The 20,345-nt window shown below is 47.5% G+C and overlaps 1 protein-coding gene across 1 annotated transcript in view; it reads right to left on the reverse strand.

Annotated features, from left to right (window-relative positions):
* NUP210 (nucleoporin 210) overlaps positions 1 to 20,345 on the reverse strand; it is a 519,503-nt gene that overhangs the window by 96,216 nt on the left and 402,942 nt on the right. Inside the window, exon 31 of the mRNA XM_086939009.1 lies at positions 15,983 to 16,158. Within this exon, the coding sequence (XP_086795135.1) occupies positions 15,983 to 16,158 (176 nt within the window). The remainder of the gene's footprint in view (positions 1 to 15,982; positions 16,159 to 20,345) is intronic.

The raw sequence follows: 20,345 nt of genomic DNA on the forward strand, positions 1-20,345 counted from the left end.
AGTAGAGCAAGCAGAAACATTAAGTGCACTTGAAATGCATATAGGGTCTGTTGTTAATCCAAACTTTCTGCTGTCCGTTCAGAGCATGGATTCCTAGCTATAGTCCTAGATAAGAAATGGGAGCTGATGACCACCTTCTGAAATAAAGTTATCCAATATGCTGCCTCTGCGACAAGTGAAAGAAGGCGAGAGAAATGGTGGATGGATGGGAGAGAGGTGGGGTGAGGAGAGGGAAGAGCAAGGCTGTTTTGAGTATTTTTGCCAGGTCTACTTTTATTTTCCAGTCCAGCGCTGTCTGCTCCCCATAGCGATACCATGAGGTTTGTTTATGCCTCTTTTAAAAAAAAAAAATCAAGCGGTTGATCAATGGATCTCTTGCTGTCTTAGATAAAGCGAGATTAAGATAACATTCATACATAATATTGAAGGGAGCAAATACTGATCAAAGTGTTAGTTACGATTAGGAGTTCGTGGATAAAAATTGTATTTTGCAACACGTACCATTTAGTCAACTACCAAAAGAACAGAGATTATTTGAACTTGCATGCTTTTTTTAAGGCAGGCCAGATACTTTCGGAAGCACGAAGAATATTCTTACTCGAGGCCGAGTTTATTATGTTTGAATAGAAGTGATATTTGTTTTTGTAGTCATAATGAATGTGTGAGATAGTTCTTTCAATAATACAATAATGACAGATACCATGTATAACTGACCAATGTGAATGTTTAAAAAAAAGCCATGACATGCAGTTGAATACAATTGTGGCTATCTGCAATATATGACATTGTTACTTTTTGTGAACATTCAAGTCTTGTTCACCTTTGGCATATATGATTTAATAGGAAAGGAAACACACAATCTGAGCAACATGTTAGTTGGGGGGGGGGGGACACATAGCAGTTTGCTAGCTGTGTACTACATTGTTTGGACCACACCTTTTAGGGCACCAAAAGGTAACAAAAGCACACAAAAAGTGTCCTCTGGTTTTCTAACTGTTGGTTCTACAGGACAATAAGCACCATTGGTAAAAATCTGTGAACGAGACAATATGGATGCTTTCAACGCAAGAAGCCCTCTTCGTCCTTTAGGTCAGTTTTTCAAATTAATATCCCACCCCTATAAATTAACATGTTTCCACTTTTTTGCTGCTGTAGAAGCAAACAATTGGAATAAAATTCAACAGCATGAATCAGCCAACGCACAAAAATGGGCAGGCTCATGTTATTCGCCCTAACCAATAGTGATTGATAAATTCATTTTGATTAAAATGCCCTTATCATTAATCATCTACACCTTGTAATCCTCTCTCTCAATACTCCTGCACCACTGCCTTTACCCTTCAATATGCAAAGTAACAATATCTAAGTATACGTAAGAATTTTAGAGGGGCTAGAGAAATCGCTATTGAGTTGTGGACTAGCAACATTATCCACCTAGGTTTCATTACCCCTACCAAATTACACCCTTTCCATGTCAGCAACTACCCAAACCCCAAATATATTAACCACAATGAAATGCTAAACAGCCTCACTTGATTCTGCACTGCTACTCAACAAGCAAGTAACACACAGATGGCTCAGAAATAAGCAATATGATCACCAAAGTGCTCTAAAACCTCACTTTACAACTGGCATAATTATATAATTTCTCTATAAAATGGCACCTGTATTATAGGGAATCCCTCACCAATTTCGGTAACACTTTATGGGAACTTTGTTGTGCTAATAGAGCCCTAATCAGGATATGCATACGTAGTAAGCCTGCACTGAAGACTGTTGTGCTCTTCCTGGTTTCCTAAAGTTCTTATTAGACGGTAAGACAGTATTTGCCTAGTGAACAAATTACTTACCTTCAGTAATGCCTTATCTCGTAGAGACTAACTAGCCGCAGATTCTTTACCTATGAACATCCAAAGGCGTTAGACTGGATCTGGAAGATTTTCCTGCACACTGGTAGGTGGCATGGTCCGTGCTGGAAGTGATGTGTGCAGTACTTATATAGGTGCTACCCCAGAGTGCAGAAGTGAGTTACTTTCGTGACTTTCCATGCCAGGAGAGCAGAGCCACGATGACAATTGACTACTGGTGAGGAAAAAACGAAAGCCTCTAAAAGGGGTTCCCTTACACCTGAACCGGCTCTCAAGAGCGGGAGGATTGGTAAGGATTCGGAAGCTAGATAGAGTTTGTACCAGATAAGAAGTTATCAAATGTAAGTAACTTGTTCGTCTGATAAAGACTTCTAGTCATATATTCCTTACCTTTGAATAGATACCCAAGCAATAACTCACCAGAGGTGGTTCTGCAAACACTATCAAACCAAAAGGTCCTGCAGGACCGAACAGGCAAAGTGCCACTCACAACAGACTTGACTGTCCAGGTGCACAAGTTACTACTTGTGTAACGATATATCTGTAAGAGACATTAGTTAGTGATAGATTCCTTACCTTAGAATATCCCCAGGCGTCAGACTGGATCCGGAAATTTTTGCGCAGCAGTACCCTTGCGCGTCGGTAGGCATCGTCTGCGGCTCCGCGTCCGTCGTCGACGTCGTGGGCGCCGTGATGACGTCATTCGGAGTACTTAGACGCCGCCTCCGCGTGCTGACGTCAGTTCTTAGCCACAGCTTTTCCGCGCCAGAAGCGCTGAGCCGTGTTAAAAACCAACACTGGTGCCATTGAAACTAGGGCCCTGAAAGGGGATGACCTTAACCCTAGATATCGGTTCGCAGAACGGGGAGGATGGGTGGGTCGGTAAGGAATCTATCAATAACTAATGTCTCTTACAGATATATCGTTACACAAGTAGTAACTTGTGCATCTTAAAGAGACACGTTAGTGATAGATTCCTTACCTTAGAATAGATACCCCAGCAATACCAACCCCGGTGGTGGGTCTGCGAACCAATAATCACACCAGAAAGTCCTGGAGGACGGAACGGCCAAAGAAGCCATCCCTCCGGACTTGACTGTTCAGGCAATAGTGTCTTGCAAACGTGTGCAGCGAGGCCCACGTAGCTGCCTGGAAAATGTCCTGCAAGGGCACTCCCCGGCCCAGGGCAGTAGTTGTCGCCGTGGCTCGGGTGGAGTGAGCCCGCAATCCAACAGGGGGCTCCTTTCTAGCCAAGGAGTAGCATGCCTGGATACACAAGATGATCCACCGGGAGATGGTCCTCTTGTGTACTGCCTTTCCCTTCTTCGCGCCCACGTAACCAACAAGGAGTTGGTCATCCACCCGGAACTGGCGTGTGCGATCCAAGTAGAAAGAGAGCGCACGTTTTGGGTCCAGACGGTGGAGCCGCTCTTCCTCTTTAGAGGGGTGCGGTGGCGGGAAGAAGGTTGGCAAGGTGATGGACTGCCCGATGTGGAAGACTGTGACAACCTTGGGCAGGAAAGATGGTTTAGTACGCAACACAACCTTGTCCGGATGGACAGAAAGGAAAGGAGGAGTACAAGAGAGGGCCTGGAGCTCACTCACTCTCCTGGCAGAGGTGATGGCAACCAGGAAAGCAGTCTTCAGTGTAAGAAGGAGGAGAGGACAGTTGTGAAGTGGCTCAAAGGGAGCGCACATCAGAAATGTAAGTACAAGGTTCAAGTCCCACTGAGGCATCACAAACGGAACAGGTGGAAATGTGTGTGTGATGCCTTTAAGGAATCGATTTACAATAGGGGACTTGAACAAAGATGGCTGATCAGGCAGCTTCAAGAAAGCTGAAAGGGCAGAAAGATAGCCCTTGATAATGCCCAGAGTAGAGCCCTGCTGGGCAAGAGAAAGAAGGAAGAGAAGAACCTCAGAAAAAGGGGCAGAGAGAGGATCCACAGCCTTTGCTGTGCACCATGCCACAAATGTGTTCCACCTGCAGGCGTATACAGACTTTGTGGAGGGACGCCTGGCTGCCAGAATGATGTTACAGACTTCAGGAGGCAAGTCAAATGGCCTCAACTGTCGCCACTCAATATCCAAGCATGGAGGTGGAGACTGGACAGGTTCGGGTGGAGGACCGTCCCCTGCTGCTGCGACAGAAGGCCCTCCTGCAGAGGCAGACGAACCGGGGGATCGACTGACATACTGAGTAGCTCTGGATACCAGTACCTTCGTGCCCTTGGGCACGGTCTCGCTTGATCTTCTTCAGCACTCTGGGCAGAAGTGGTATAGGCGGAAAGGCGTACAACAAACCGCAACTCCACTCGCGACGAAAAGCGTCTCCAAGCGAGTGCCGCCTTGGAAATTCCAACGCGCAGAACTGATGACATTGCGCGTTCTCTTCGGTGGCGAATAGATCTAACCAAGCCTTTCCCCACTGCAGAAAGAGGACTTGCGCCACGTCCGAGTTCAGACGCCATTTGTGATCCATCATGCACCGGCGGCTGAGTTCGTCCGCCCTGGCGTTCAGAGAACCTGCCAGGTGGTGAACCACCAGAGTCACGCCCTGATGTTCCAGCCATTGCCAGAGGCGCAGAGCCTCCTGGCAGAGGGTCCACGACCCCACCCCGCCCTGTTTGTTGCAGTACCACATGGCGGTGGTGTTGTCCGTGAACACCTGCACTACACTCCCTCGGACAGAGGGGAGGAATGCCTTCAGTGCTAGACGAATCGCCCGCAGCTCCAAAAGGTTGATATGGAGCCGGGACTCCGCCGGAGACCAGAGGCCTCTGATCTCCGCCTCTCCCACGTGGCCTCCCCGGTCCTGGAGGGACGCATCCGTCACGACTACGTGCTCCAGTTGGGGAAGGGAGAGGGATCTGCCGCTGACCCAATCGCGGTCCGTGAGCCACCACTGCAGCTGTCTCGCAGTGCCCTCCGAGATCAGGACGTGGTCGGACAGGTTGCCCTGATGCTGGGCCCACTGAAACTTCAGGTCCCACTGCAGAGCCCGCATCCCCCACCTGGCGTGATGCACCAGAAGGATGCAGGAGGCCATCAGCCCCAGAAGCCGCAGCGTCAACCTGACCGAGATCCGTGATAAAGGCCGAAAGAGTGGAATGAGAGCCTGAATATCCCAGGACCCGCTGTTCGGGCGGATAAACCCGAAACTGCGCCGAGTCTAGAACCGCTCCTATTAAGAAGAGCTTCTAAGAGGGGCACAGGTGTGACTTCGGTACATTGATGGAGAACCCCAGCTGGTGCAGGAGATCCGCCGTAGTCTGGAGGTGGCTGACGACTGTCTGGGGCGAGCCCGCCTTCAACAACCAGTCGTCGAGGTAGGGGAAGACTGACACCCCTAGCCTGCGCAGATGAGCTGCGACCACCTCCATCATCTTTGTGAACACCTGTGGGGCGCTGGTAAGGCCGAATGGGAGCACGGTATACTGAAAGTGCTCTTGGCCAACGGTGAACCGCAGGTAGCGCCGGTGGGCCGGCAGGACGGGGATGTGGAAATAAGCGTCCTGCAAGTCCAACGCTACCATCCAGTCTACTGGGTCCAGGGCAGCTAGGACCTGAGCCAGTGTCAGCATTTTGAACTTCTCCTTCCGGAGCAGCACCCACCTGTCCGATGTGACGGTGCGCCAGTGGGAGTGGTGATGGCGAACCCTGCCACCCACTGGCGTCACATGGGCCTGAAAGCACAGAGTAGGAGGGTTTTGAGGCGGATGCTGCGGGGGAAGGTGTGGACTGACCTCGCCGTTGTCCCCTACCGCCGCCACGCCGGTTTCCACGGCCGCCACTGCGTTGGGTATTACCCTGCGGAGTGTGGCTGGCAGCACGTGTGGGGGCACCCCTTCCGTGGCCACGAAAGGAGTGGAAGGCAGCCGATTGCTGGCGTGGGGCCGAGAGGCCCAAGGACTTTTCCGTAGCCCTGGAGTCCTTGAACCGCTCAAGCGCATGGTCTGCCTTGTCGCCAAAGAGGCGACGGCCATCGAACGGCATTTCCATGAGTGTGTTCTGGACATCGGCCGAGAAGTTGGCGGACCTCAACCAGGCGTGGCGCCTTACGGCCACCGTCGTTGCCATCGCTCTACCCAGTGAGTCGGTGGTGTCCAGTCCACACCGGATGGAATATCTGGTTGCATCCCGACCTTCCACAAGGGCTTGGCCGAGTTTGGCCCGTACCTCCAACGGACACTCTGGCATCACTTCCGCGACCGTGTCCTACAGAGAGTGAGTGTAGCGGCCCAAGAGGCATGAGGTGTTGGAAGACCGCAGTCCCAGACTAAGGGATGAGAAGATCTTTTTGCCATACTGCTCATACCTCTTGGATTCCCTGTCCGGTGGAGCCGACGGGAATGCGGTTTGGGAATTTGAGGCCTGGATGACCAGACTCTCGGGGGTGGGGTGGGTGGACAGAAAACATGGGTCACCCGGGGCCGGGCGGTGGGGTCTGGCCACGTTCCTATCTACGGGCGAACCCGTAGCGGGCTTGGACCAAGTGCCCAAAAGAACGTCGGTCAAGGCCTCGTTAAACGGCAGCAGAGGCTCGGCTGAGCATGACTGCGGCTTAAGGACCTCAGTGAGGAGGTTAGTCCTCACGGCCGCGACGGGGAGCTCAAGGCCCAAGGCCTTGGCTGCCCTCATCAACACCACACTATATGTTGCCCCCTCCTCCGTAGCCACGCTAGGAGGGGAGACAAAGCCAGTGTCAGGCGAAGTGTCTAAACCACTGGCTTCCCCAAGTTCACCTGTCCAGTCCTCATAAGACTGGCACTCGCGTGTCAGAGGGTCCTCAGACCCCTCCCAATCCTCCTCATCACCCATCACCCATCACCTGGTACTCAGGATCAGTAAAGGATGGGGCCGGTTCATGGTAAGTGAACTCACCAAAACGGTGAACTCACCAAACGGCGTCTGAATCGGCGCCGAGTGGCGCCGCTTCGTCGCCGGAACCGGGTCGTGGGAGGCGTCAGGGACGGCGCCGCCCGAGGACGGTGCCGGAGGTGACACCTGTGGGATCGGCGCCAGGGAGGCCGTTAAATCCACCGGCGACGACCCGGATCTGGATCCAGTGGGGCCCTGCAGCGCCGGGCCCGAAGGCGCCGGCAGCGTTGGGGCCGAAGCACCCGACGGCGTCGGGCCGAAGCTCCCGACCCGCTAGGACCCCCAGACGGGGCCGCTGGGCCCGAAGGCACCGCGGAACCCGTTGGAGGAGCGAGAGGACCTCATTGCCATGAGGAATCGCTCGATATCCTCCGGCGTCGCGTTAGGCCCAGGGACCGAAGGGTATGAAGCCGGACGCGACGCCTGCGACCCTGACGGAGCCGCGTGGGCGGTTCCACCTGAACCCCCGGCCACATTGCGCGAGCGTCGGGGGGGAGTCGGAAGAGCGATGACGTCTCTTCGACTTCTTGTACTTACCTGACGACTTCGACCCAGAGGAGTGATGTCGACTCCCGGAGCTATGACGGCTCGGCTCCCGCGACCGGTCCCTCGACCTCCGTCCGGACCGGGACCTCTCTCAGCCCGGGGCCGACTGCCGGAGTTCAAGTCGCTTACGGGACCGCTCTCGTCTAGCTTTCGAATTAAGGGCCCGGCAGTCGAGGCAGGTCTTGTCGTCGTGGTCGAAGCCGAGACAGTGTAGACACCAACGGTGAGGATCCTTGAACCAACATCAGTCGATCGCAATCTTCACAAGGTTTGAAACCAGGCATTTCCCTATCGGCACCGAACTGAGTCGAAGACTCGAAAAGGGTAATCAAAAAGATCAAAAGAGTTAGTCAAAAAGTGACTACGGTACCACTTTTTCCGGATCTGCGCTACTGGCGCGGAAAAAAGAAGAACTGACGTCAGCACGCGGAGGCGGCGTCTAAGTACTCCGAACGACGTCATCACGGCGCCCACGATGCCGACGACGGACGCGGAGCCGCAGACGACGCCTACCGACGCGCAAGGGTACTGCTACGCAAAAATTTCCGGATCCAGTCTGACGCCTGGGGATATTCTAAGGTAAGGAATCTATCACTAACGTGTCTCTTTCAGATAGTAATGTTTTGTGAATGAGTGCAGCAATGCCCAGGTCGCTGATTGACAGATGTCCAGGAGAGGAATGCCGCACGCTCACATAGTAGTCGCAGCCTTGGCTTTGGTAAAGTGAGACCGCAAGCCCTCTGGGGGCGGTTTCTTGGCCTTTTTTTGCTCCCACATCGCCCATGTAGAATCAAATGTCCACCTGGAATTCTCTTGTGCGGTCAAGGTAGAACAAGAACCCTCTTTTGGGTCCAGGAGGTGGAGTCTCTCCTCTTCTTTGGAGGGATGAGGTGGGGCAAAGAAAGTAAGCACGGTGATGTTCTGGCCTACAAGAAAAGGAGTCACAACATTTGGAAGAAAGGAGGCAAGTGCCCGGAGAACCAGCTTGTTTGGGAAAAAGGTGGTGTAAGGAAGGTGGGAATGGACGCTTACAGTTCTTTGACCCCGGCCATTGTTATGGCCACTAACAAGGCAGTTTTCATGGTCAATAGCTTAACAGAGCAATTGTGCAGAGGGTCATATGGTGCGAACATGAGAGGTAAGGACAAAGATGAGGTCCCACTGAGGCATGATGAAGGGCCTAGGTGGGAACATATGTTGCAGACCTTTACGAAGCCTTGCCATAACAGGTGAAAGAAGGTTGATCCGGCAACTGCAGCAACGCCAAGATGGTGGACAGGTAACCCTTAATTGTGCCCAAAGCAAAGCCCTGCTGAGCCAAAGACCATGCAAACAAGAAAACTCGTGAGAGAGGTATACATAGAGGGTCAACATTGAAGACAACCATGGCACAAATGTCTCCCAATGGCAGACATACACTGAATTGGTGGAGGGACGCCTATCTGCCAGAATAACATCACAGACTTCAGGTGGAAGATCGCAAGCGGTCTACAGTCGCCCCTCAATGTCTACGCACTTAGGTGGAGAGTGCGCAGGTTCGGGTGCAGAATCCTGCTGTGTTGCTGTAACAGACGGTCTTCCCAAAGAGGCAGCCTGACTAGAATACTGATGGTAAGGCTCAACAGCTCAGGAAACCAGACATTCCGTGCCCAATCCAGAGTCACAAGAATGACTTGGTGCCTGTCGTTCCTGATCTTCTTGAGAACTGTGGGCAAGAGTGATATTGGCAGAAAGGCGTACAGAAGTCCGGAGCTTCACTCAAGACTAAAAGTGTCTCTGAGCAAGTGTCGCCTTGGAAACTCTAGCAGGCATAACTGCGGACATGCACGTTCTCGGAGATGGCGATCAAATCTAACCAAGGCTATCCCTACTGCTGAAAGAGACTGTGCACTACACCTCTAGGTGGAGATGCCATTCATGATCCGCTAGTCCCCCACGAGGGAAATGCAGTGAATTTCCAGCTACTCCAGAGGTGCGGAGCCTCTTGAAATAGGGTCCACGAACCCACTCCGCAGTGATTGTTGCAGTACAACATGGTGGTGGTTGTATCCATTGCCACCTGTACCAGCCTTCTCTTGTTCAAAGAAGAAAGGCTTTTAACTCCAAGCAAATTGCCCGGAGCTCCAACAGGTTTATGCGCAGCTTGGACTCCACAGGAGATCACAGTACTGTGATCTCTACCACTCCCAAATGGCCAATTCAGGAGTGATACATCTGTCACCACTGTTAGATCTGGTCGGGGAAAGGAGAGGGGTCTGCCACTGACCCAATCGTGGTTTGTTAGCCATAACCGCAGGTCTTTTGCAGTTCACTCCGAGATCTGGACCACGTCAGAGAGATTTCTTTGATGCTCCTTCCACTGTGCCTTTAAGACTCACTGTATAGCGTGCATATTCGAGTGGGCCTGTGTCACCAGCATGACGCAGGAGGACATGACCGATTCAGTCACTCCGAAATTCAGGATAGAGCCAGAAACATCGGTATCCTGAATATTCTACACTCGACGCTCAGGAGGATACAGCTGAAACTGCACCATGTCCAGAACAGCTCTGATGAAAGGGAGCTTCTGTTAGGAAATCAGATGTGACTTCGCCATGTTGGTAGTGAACCCTAGAGAGTGCAGGAGGTGCTCCAAAGTCTAAAGATGGGTGACAACAGCCTGGAGTGAGCCTGTCATCGAGGTAGGGGAGACTGAAAACTCTGACCTCTGCAGATGAGCTGCGACCACGGCCATCACTTTGGTGAACACCGAGGGGTACTGGTATGGTTGAAGGGTAGCTCACACATTGAAAGTGCTCATGGACCACCACGAACTGCAGAGAGTGTCTGTGGGCTGACAGGATGGGGAAATATGTGTCCTGGTACAATGCTTCAGTCCGGTCTCCCGTATCTAGGGCAGAAAAAATTTAGGCAAGACTGAGAATTTTGAATTTCTCCTTCTTCAAGAAGAGGTTAAGTAGGCAGTGATCTAGGATAGGATGAAGCCCTTCATCCTTTTTTGCCAGCCAAAAGTAGCAAGAATAACAACCACAACCTTCTTCTGATAAAGACATCCTCTCTCTTGCTCCCTCGGCTAAGACAGCATGTACTTCTTGACGTAGCAAGGAGCGATAGTCTGTCAGCCAATGGTGACTGGGTGGCATGGGTGGAGGGGTTGTCACAAAGGGGAGGGAGCAGCCCCTTTGTACTATCTAGAGTACCCCACAGACTGATGTTACTAACCACCAGTGGGGGAGGTGATGGCGTATCCTGCCTCCCACTGGATAAACCATCACCACCCCACTGGCAATTCAACGACAGTGTGCCCGGCTGGGTTCACTGTAAGTCAATTTATTTACTTAGTCACGCATGGGTTGCGTAATTATAAGACACCACGAGATGTCCCTCACTGTTTAGTCCTGACGAGACCCTCATCCAACGGGTCAAAACGCCGTCGACGCCATACGAAATGAACCCTTCAAACACAGTGTTCTATGATTGTAGATAGTCACTGATTATAAATTGACTTTATTATCGCGTTTGGTCATTTTCCTTTTGTAAATATCCATAGCTGAAAATTGTACAGATCACTTACTGTTTTATGGGTTTTTTTCCGCTCACAATATCACTGGGGACACATTGCACTTTTTTGTATATATGTCGCTGATATGATTACAGTCTGTCTTAATTAAAATAAAAAAGCAATTTCTATAAATTGGTATGAGCGTGCTTTTTTCTTTGCCAACCCCTCTCTGATAAACTAAAAGTGCTATTTAGCTGTTGTACTAAATATAAATTGTACAAGTAATTATGCCACAGGAACCACTGTTCTTTGGATAAACACATTACCCTGGTTCCGTCGTGAGTAGGGTCTCCCTTGTTCCCCCTTTTCGCAGGATGGTTTAAGGGCAGAAAAAAGAGGCTTGAAGCCAGCGACCACCCAGGGGAATGTGATGGACTAACTTGACCACAGGCCATCTGTCCCACATGGTCTCTGGCACCCAAACCCTCGATCATGAAAATGCTGGGAAGCCTGCTGGGGTTGATGAGGGGTTATAGACAAGCCCAAGGACCGGGCCGTAGCCCTACTGTCTTTGAAGCGGTCCTGCACTGAATCCACCTTGTATCCAATGAGGCAAGAGTCATTAAAGGGCATATCCATGAGGGTAGACTGGACATCCCTTGAAAAAACTAATTTTCTCAGCCAGGCGTGGTGCCTAAAGTCCACTGACAATGAAATTGCTCTACCTAGCGATGTCAATGTCACATCTGATGAAGAACTTTGCAGCATCTCTTCCATTAGCAACTACTTGGGGGAGTGTGTCTTGTACCTCCTCAGGGACCAAAGGAAGCACTTAGCAACTGAATTCCATAGTGCATGGAAATAACGGAATAACAGCCCAATAGGCATCCATTGTTTATGGCCACAGAGCCAGGATTGTGGAGTAGAACTTTCTTTTACTAAAGCTGTTCAGCCGCTTGGATCCCCATCCAATGAGGTGGTAAGAAATGCCCCAGGGTGAATGCGGGATGAGGAGGGTTGGACCACCAAGCTCTCCAGGGTCGGGTGCTGGGTAAGAAAACTGGGATCCCCAGGGGGGTGAAATGGCGGCAGGCAATCATCCTATAGCAGGTCCGTAATTGTTTCAATGAATGGGAGTAAGGGTTCCGAGGGGGCAAATCCCCACTGAAGCACCTCTGTCAAGACATTACTCTTGACTGCCACAGAGTGTATTTTAAGGTCTAGGACCTCGGCTGCCCTGCACACCACCACTGCAAAAGAGGTTCCCTCCTTGGAAGCCACAGTAGGAGGGTAAACCAGGCCAGTGTCACATGATGTGTCCAACATACTTGCCTCATCCAGTTTCTTATACCAGTTGTCCTCCATAAGGATCTATAGACCCCCTCCTAAACGTCTCCTTACTAGGCCTTTCCACCAAATATGGCACTGGCTCGGCTCCAGCCAGAAACGTTGTCCTCGGTCGATGCCAGACGCAGCGTCAGACAACACCAATCCGGCTCCGAGTCGGAGTCAGAAAATACAATGGGGATGGTGGCACTGGTGCGCGCTAAGGAAGGTCTTGGTATCCCCGGCACCTCCGCTCCGAATCCAGCGAGTAATTTTTGGGGCCTGAATGGCGAACCTGCTGGCATTGTCCCAGTAGGTGACCTCCAGCGCTTGTGGAGCGCGAAGACATTCAAGAGGAGTCAGTCGGCCGAAAGATGAGACGCATGGGCATAATAAAATGTATTCAGCTGGCGGGGTTCGCTCCAGTACTTGGAAAAATCAGGGCAGAGTGGACCCAGGGTCAGACCGTGCCGACTAATAGGACCTGGACGGCCAGCACGCCTTTGGGTCTTCCGATTACTTCGACGGAAGCAGGGAAATCAGAGAGTATTTGGACTACAACTTCTTGTGCTTGTGGGACTTCTCTGATGATTTAGAGTGCAATGAAGAATGTCAGAAGGGGCTCTGTGAAAGATATGGGGACCTCATATGCAAATAGGACCATTTTGTCGCGGAGTCAGCAGATGTTGGGCAGCATGGAGCTTGAGGGAATCCTCCCTCAGCTCCTTCGGGTGCATGGCACGGCAGTCCTTAGATGCCTTGGAGTTATGTCCTAGCTCCAAGCACCACAAACACACTAAGTGTGAGTCTATCACTGACATTTGCCTACGACCGGCCTCATATGGTCTGAAACCAGCCAGTTTATTGGGTGACATCCTCAGACCAGGAGATGACATCTAAAAAAAGTCAACAAAAAGTCCACTCAGATAAGCACTATCAGCAGTGGAAAGGAAAGAATTGACATCAGTTCGCTGAGGTGGCATTTAAATAGGTACCGCACATGTCACTTCCGGAGCGTACACCGCCGAGCCAAAAGACGCCCCCTAACGGCACGCAGAGGTACTGATTAAAAATCTTCTGAATCCAGTCTGATGTTTGGGGATATTCAAAGGTAAGGAATCTGCAGCTAGAAGACTACCAGATGTAGGTGTCCATTCACGAAGGAAGTAAACTAGGGGGGTTCTCACTTGTTTTTTAACACTGTGCTCTAAACCAAGGCATCAAATTGGAAATTAGAGGTAACATGAAGGGGAACATTGAGAAGAGGATAATGAAGGAGTGCAGCTGTATTTCAATGGGAGATCCTCTAAATATTCATCTGTGCTCATTTGTTGTTTTAGTGTTTAAACTGGGCATGCATATTCCACTGCAATTTGAATATACATCTTCTACCACTTTATAATAACTTACACAACTATTTGTGCATGTCACTTTACATGTGTGGTTTGCATCTATGTTCCATTAACCGTTAAAAGCCTGGCAAAACTATGGAATCAGTCAAAGGTCACAAAACAGGCACTATGCTAAGAACAAAACAGAAGTTCAAAAGTCAGGGTGTGAACCTACAATTCAGTTAATCACGGAATGTTGAAAAGTAGCAGTCCTGACACACCACTAGAAGTTTCATATTTAAGAAGGTCGCAATTCAACATAAAAAGCTAATCTTAATTTATCCTAAATCTTCCTTAACAGCTGACATATTTTGATGTGACAAAATACCAACAAGCTTTCATCAATGCTTAATTTAAGCAAATCAAAGTTTAAAGAATGGCAATGCTTCACTGTTACGGCTCAGTCAGGAAAGAGAGTCTAGTCTGCTTTGCCTTCTGTGGTTGCACCCAACTAGCATAAGTTCATGTATAGAAATATTAAACTATGGTAGGTTACCAATTCAACAAAACTACTTTATTTGCTGACGAGTCGTCACAATGCAATGTACCATTGCCTGGAACGTTGCCTATTTAAATTATGCCTCGAGAAAGTACCCACAAAAAAATTGCTTCTTATTTTAGTGTAGTTTCTATATTCCCATAGGCTCTGCGCATTGGAATAATATATACTATAGATTTGACGTAAGACTGAGGTCTACTAGGTCTATATCGAATATATTAGATTTAATTGTGAGTGCCAGCTAGCTCAGAGGTCACTAGAAACTTTCTCGAATGAACAAGAAGGGATTCGTTTTTGACAACCGCATAAATATGACAACTCTGTTTCCTAAGAATAAGAAATGTATCTCTAGAGTCGCGGAAACAATAGATAGTTAATTCACTCAGTCAATCGTGCATGCTTTGTTTCACCAGAGGTGCAGAGAAATAGAGAGACAGGCGTTTTCAATAAAAAGGTATTTATTGAACAGCCTTCTTTCTCATGCAGAGGAAATGAACTGCTACAATACTAATACTGGTTGCAAAGTACAATGCGTACAGTAGGAAGAGTATTGTAAAATAATACTGTAAAAGCATGATATGTTTCTAAGCCATAAAATATATATATAATAAATACATTGATAAATAAAGGCTAAAAAGTACTCAACTGGTGCTTCTAAAATACGCCTACCCCAGTGTACCTAACTTAGGTCTAGTACAAGGGAAGAAGTAAGTGAGGTGTAGCTTAGTTTCAGTATTCTTTTGCCAAGAACCTATCTAAGAATTCTCTAAGGGTCTAATGAGCTCCGTACCTTGGTTTTAGAATGAAGGAGGTCTGGTATCTCTCTCTCAGGACTCAATTTCCCAACAACCCGCAAGGGTAGCTTGGAAACACTGGAGCTGGATTTCTTGGCAAAAGAAAAGACAGAGTCTCTCTCAGTGCGTCTGCTGGAGGGTCGGCTTCCTTCGGCACTTGCTGGAGCGAGCTGTGTCGTGTAGGTAGATAGTCGAACTGCTCCAAACCACTGTGTGTTTGCCTGGGCAAATGTGGGCATATTTATACCTTGAAGGTGCTGAGTTTGACGTAAGGTTGGACATAACGTCATCAAAGGCTCAGTTCTTTGAAAACTCCATGAGGTCTTGGATAAATCTATATTCAAGCAAGCAAGAAGTCCCTGCCTGCTGAAGGCGGGTTTTTCCAAGAAATCATTGTGGATTTTCGGAACTAGTGAAAGTAGCCATGCCGTATTTGGACTGCATAGGCTAAGTCTAAATAGGGTTATGATTTCTATGCCTATATAAGGATAGTGTAATTTATACCTATATATGGGCATGAATCGGGAAAATTACACTGGGGTCCTAAATTCATATACAACATTATATTGCAATGGACTATCATTTCTTCGTAAAATTGGACATGTTTTTACAGATGTTGCACTAAAGCAGCTCCAGGCACATGATGATACCTTAAAATGACATACAGTGAAAAAAGGCTGTAGAGAGTAGGACTCCATTAAAGCAATATGAAAAGGGGCAAAGAATGAGCATAACAAGTCGATGGAGATTTGGGCTGCGTTTTCAACCAAAAACGTATTTTGGGACAGCAATGAAAATGCCATTAAATTGTGCACGCTAGCTCAGGTCAGATCAGATAATCTTTCCCTTTCCAGTGCCAAAAATGTGACATAGGGTGAAAATATTTTTAAACTTGATGTGAAGGTCTGCTATTCACAGCGGTCATTAAAAATTGCAAAAGCTAATTACGATCACACCATTTATGCACATCTGTTATAAATAAATCTTAAGAGATGAAGATGTCTTGCAATGCAGCTATGCATAATTTGTTATGATGTTAAAAGAACTTTGTAGATACAAGAAATTGACAAGAAACTCAAAATGTTAAGATTTCAAAACAGATGGTTAAGTATTACCTAAATGTGCCAATTTAGCTGAAAAAGCAACTTCATTAAAAAGTTGTGTTGCCAAGTTACCTGTTAGTTGCAAAGCTGAGCATTGAATTTTGTGAATGGAATGAATCACCGGCGTTGTCATGGAAATGAACTGTGAAGGTCAAAGTCATACCCAGCGGAATAGCTTGTAAAGCATCTTTATTTCGGGAACGCAGAACAGGACTTGTTGATATTCTCAGGTATGAAACAGGAGACACCTGCACAATAAAATCAAATGCATTACTACTGCTCTGTATGTCAGATAAACAAAGGTATACAATTTATCACAAAACCATAATGCCACTCTTATCAAATAGGTAGGAATATTGCTTTTGTGCTGCATAGATGCAATTCATTCGCTAAGCTGAAAAGTGAAAAACTCGCCATGTAGATTTTGTATTAGAACTATCACCAATGAAAAATATTCAATGCTATGCAAGAATCACCCTCTTTTTAGACTAGAATCTTTGAAATGCATCATTCCACATTAAAATATAAATGTTTATCAAGTATTCTACAAGGTTTAGTATTTAAATTAGATATCGAAAATCGTGTAAACTAGTATAAATTGTGACATTATAATGTGTTATCAATATCTTGCTTAATGTGGTTGTAGGAAAGGGCCCCTTTTTGCATTTTTGTCCCCCACTTGTTGCTTGATGTTGATGCTTTTTGACTAAGTGTGCCATGTGTTCCTGCCAACCAGGTACTCGGGGCCTATGTTCTTTCCCTAAAACTGTACTGTTGCAAGCCCAATTGGCAAGTCTCTTGCCACATGCAAGTCCCTTGCAAAAGGTTCTATAGGTACCAAGGGCACTGTGACCAGGGAAGGCCTCCAAAGGCTACAGCACATATTGTGCCACCCGAAGAGGCACTGAACCCTAATACACACACACTGCAATTGCAAGCTGTGTGTTTTGATGCATAGCAAAGTGAAGAGTCGACATGGCACACAACCCTGTTTGCCATGCCTACAATTCACTGCCTATAGCATAGGTAAGCCAGCCCTCTAGCTGGGTGCACTATACCACTGGTACAGGTGCATGAGCCCTGTACCCCCACAGTGTCTACGTCCATTTTTAGACATTGTAAGTGCAGTAAGGCCATAAAGAGTATATGGTCTGGGAGTTTGTCATTACGAACTCCACAGCACCATAAGTCTTTACTGAAATCTGGGAAGTTTTATATCAAATGCCAGTGTTGGATTTAATGCCAAATGCACTCAGGAGGCAACTTAGAGATGCCCCCTGAAACACGACCCGAATCTAGTGTCCTGGCTGACTGGCTGCTCGCCAGCTGCTACCCCTAGACATGTTTCTGTACCCCTGGGTCGAGAGCCTCCCACTATCGGAGTCCTGAGACAAAGCACAACCTGGGCAGAGGTGCCTAGCCTCCTACCCCAGGATGAGCAGGGTCCACAAAGTGGTAGCTTCAAAGGCTTGCTGCCTTTGTGAGCTGACTTAGCCATTTGCTGCTCCCAGCAACTGGCCCCCACTGGTTCTGACCCCCACTTTGGGTGGGAGAATCCGCGTGAAAACCAAGACAGGAGGAGAGGTGTGCCCACCTTTGCCAACCCTACTCCTCAGGTGGGAGAGGCGAGGCAAAGCACAACTCTGTCTCCACCATCTTGAAGAGGGGGAATCCAGCCAACCAGAGTAAGGCTTATGCCCCCTTCCACTATAGTAGACCCACCTCAAGGAAGGGACCCATTGGTCCTAACCTGTACCTACCTGAAACACCCCTAAATTTGGTATTTAGAGGCAACCCCAAACCTTGCCTCCTCAGACAAGAAAGAAGAAGAAGGGCCGAAAAGGAGGACACCAACTGACTTGGCCCCTGTCCTACCGGCCTGTACAGACCTCAAACTGCTCCAACAAAATCCTGGTGTGACCTGCAGCCAGAAGCCCCCCACAACCTGGAAGACCTGCCGTCCTTCCCTAAAAAGACCTTGCCTCCCGTGAGCACAGGAGTTGCTCACCAACAGACTCTAGCTCAGGCCAAATTCACAAGTCTACACAACTCTGCACCAGACGGCAACGGCCCAAGTTAGAGTGGCCCAAAACCATGAAGAGGTCTCTGCAGTGATCCGGACCTAGGATCTGGTGATCTCTGACCTACCTTGATTCTCCCGACGACGCCTGCAGTCTCTATCTGGAGGATCCCCGCGACCAGAGCCGGTAAGGAAAACCCAACGCCAAAAGACACCCCTTCACCCGACCCTTAGGTGGCCCCCAACCGACAGTGTCCCGGCATCCCTCGACAACTCAACTTACCTCTCCAACCGGTGGTCACCTCCAGAAGATCTCCGTGCCAGAGGCTGCAGTGTTTGTTGTGACCGGAGCATCCCTATTCAAACTGGGCTCTCAATGTCGATCCTACACCGTCCTGCTCCTTTGCCTCTGTGGGTGCACCTTGTGTGCTATGTTTGCCCTGAACTAATCCCTCGGACCTTTGCTCCCACAGCCAAGTGAATGGCGACGGAGGGAAAAGATGAGTAAGACTGCTGTTCTATGGCATCTTAAGTTTGGCAGATTCTAAAAATTCGGAAAGATGGGAGTTTGGGATGGATTGCTTAGCTGTATATTTTATGAACAAACAGTGCCATAGATTAGTGTAAGAGGTGAGCTCCTTGTTATACAGTCTTCCTTTCTTGGGAATGGTTTGTCCATTTAATAGTCTAGTGTCTAATTTTAAATGTAATCGCATTTGTTGAACTAACAAAGTATTCAATTATCCATTTTTATTGCTACTGAAATATGTATTTAAAAAAGAGGTATCAACAGAATACCTACCATTTCATAGCATGTCTACCTATACATTCTGTGAAAGTATGAAATTAGGATAGGATCAAGATGATGGTCACTCTCTCACGTATAATGTGGTTTTATTAACCATGAGACAAAGTCTAACATCACTAATATTACATTTTGACTAACATCTAACTAATCTTTAAGTCTGTATCCTATATTCAACAATATTTCCATTTAAATTGGATTTTTGGCTGTATATAAACATTAAGCAGTAACAAATTGTGGTCTTTCTCATTTCAAGGCCTTAGCCTAAATGGTAAGTTTGAATACTGTGTTTCATGTTGTATCTGTGATTGCATATTTAATCACTTTTATCATCAAATATCCCAGGTTTCTCTTTAGTTAGCATTGGAATCTTAATCCCGTCATTCATTTCAAATTCCCCATTTATGCAGTTTCCTGCAGTAGAATGAATTACAACATTTTACCTGTCTTCTGTACTAACTCCTATCCTGGAAATATTCTAAGACATTAGTGTAAGTACCTCATAAGGAACTCAAGGTTAAATCAGGTCAAAACTTAGTTGCTCAAGGCTAAACTGTGGAACATGCTCCATGAAACCATAAACACTGATTAAATAGTGCATTTAAACACATTACAGTTTAAGCTCTTTTCTAGGTTATTTTCTATGAGGTTGCCTTACACTGCAGCTCCTTTATGCTTCAAACAACAGAGAAATGCATGCTTCTCTGTGCAGGAACAATCTGAAGTGACAAATAGTTCAAAAGGCCTCGATAACCCACACTGCTACCATCACTGCCTCAGCAATGGCATGAAACCAATGGCAAGACCATCCTGTAACACCATACATAGTTTACTACCAATCTAATGAACAAGAGGTCTGTCAAAAGTATTTAATTATCTGGAATTTGTAGGGAAATTCGATGATTGAGTCAATCTGTTTGGTCTTTGTTCTTTTTTGATACTTAAATATTATGCAACAGCATAAAAGTTAAAAGTAAGGCTTCCCTTTTATTATGTCTTGGCATTACATATTCTGCTAAAGTACCTGATGTGTTATTCGTTAAAAAAAACTTTTGCTTTTAATGGTACTTATTCATGGACCACTGTTTAAAGACATTGACCACAGTGATCAGATCTCTCTCTAGTGGTCCTTTATTAGCAGAAATAGATGAAGGGAAGAAACTTCTACGTTTTATCTCAACAAAAGAACATCCCATTTCCATTTGGAATCTAACTACCTGTACTGTAACTTCCCTAGTACTTGGAAGGAAGTAAAAGAGACACATAGGATTGCATACAATATTTTAATAAATGAATATTTTATAATATGGCCACTGTCTGGAAAAGCTTTGTGTGTGTTTGAGGACATAATACTAATTCTGAATTAAAGGAATTTCTAAAATTGTATTTGTAATTCGGATTTTTGCATCTCAAGTATTGTTACTAAGGACCAGTGTGTTTTTCGTTATAGTTATTATCACAGGTCCCCCATGATCCTTGGGTCTCCCATGTTGAAATATTATTACTTTAAGAAGGTTTTCATTCTGCTGCTTAAAGCTTCTGGGGATTTTTAGAGATTGGTCAGCTGTCCGTGGGCTGCTGACGGCTCCTCCACTGAGAAATGTGCATTG

This window comes from Lissotriton vulgaris, chromosome 9 (assembly GCF_964263255.1).
Source record: "Lissotriton vulgaris chromosome 9, aLisVul1.2, whole genome shotgun sequence".
In the NCBI taxonomy this organism is placed as follows: Eukaryota; Metazoa; Chordata; class Amphibia; order Caudata; family Salamandridae; genus Lissotriton; species Lissotriton vulgaris.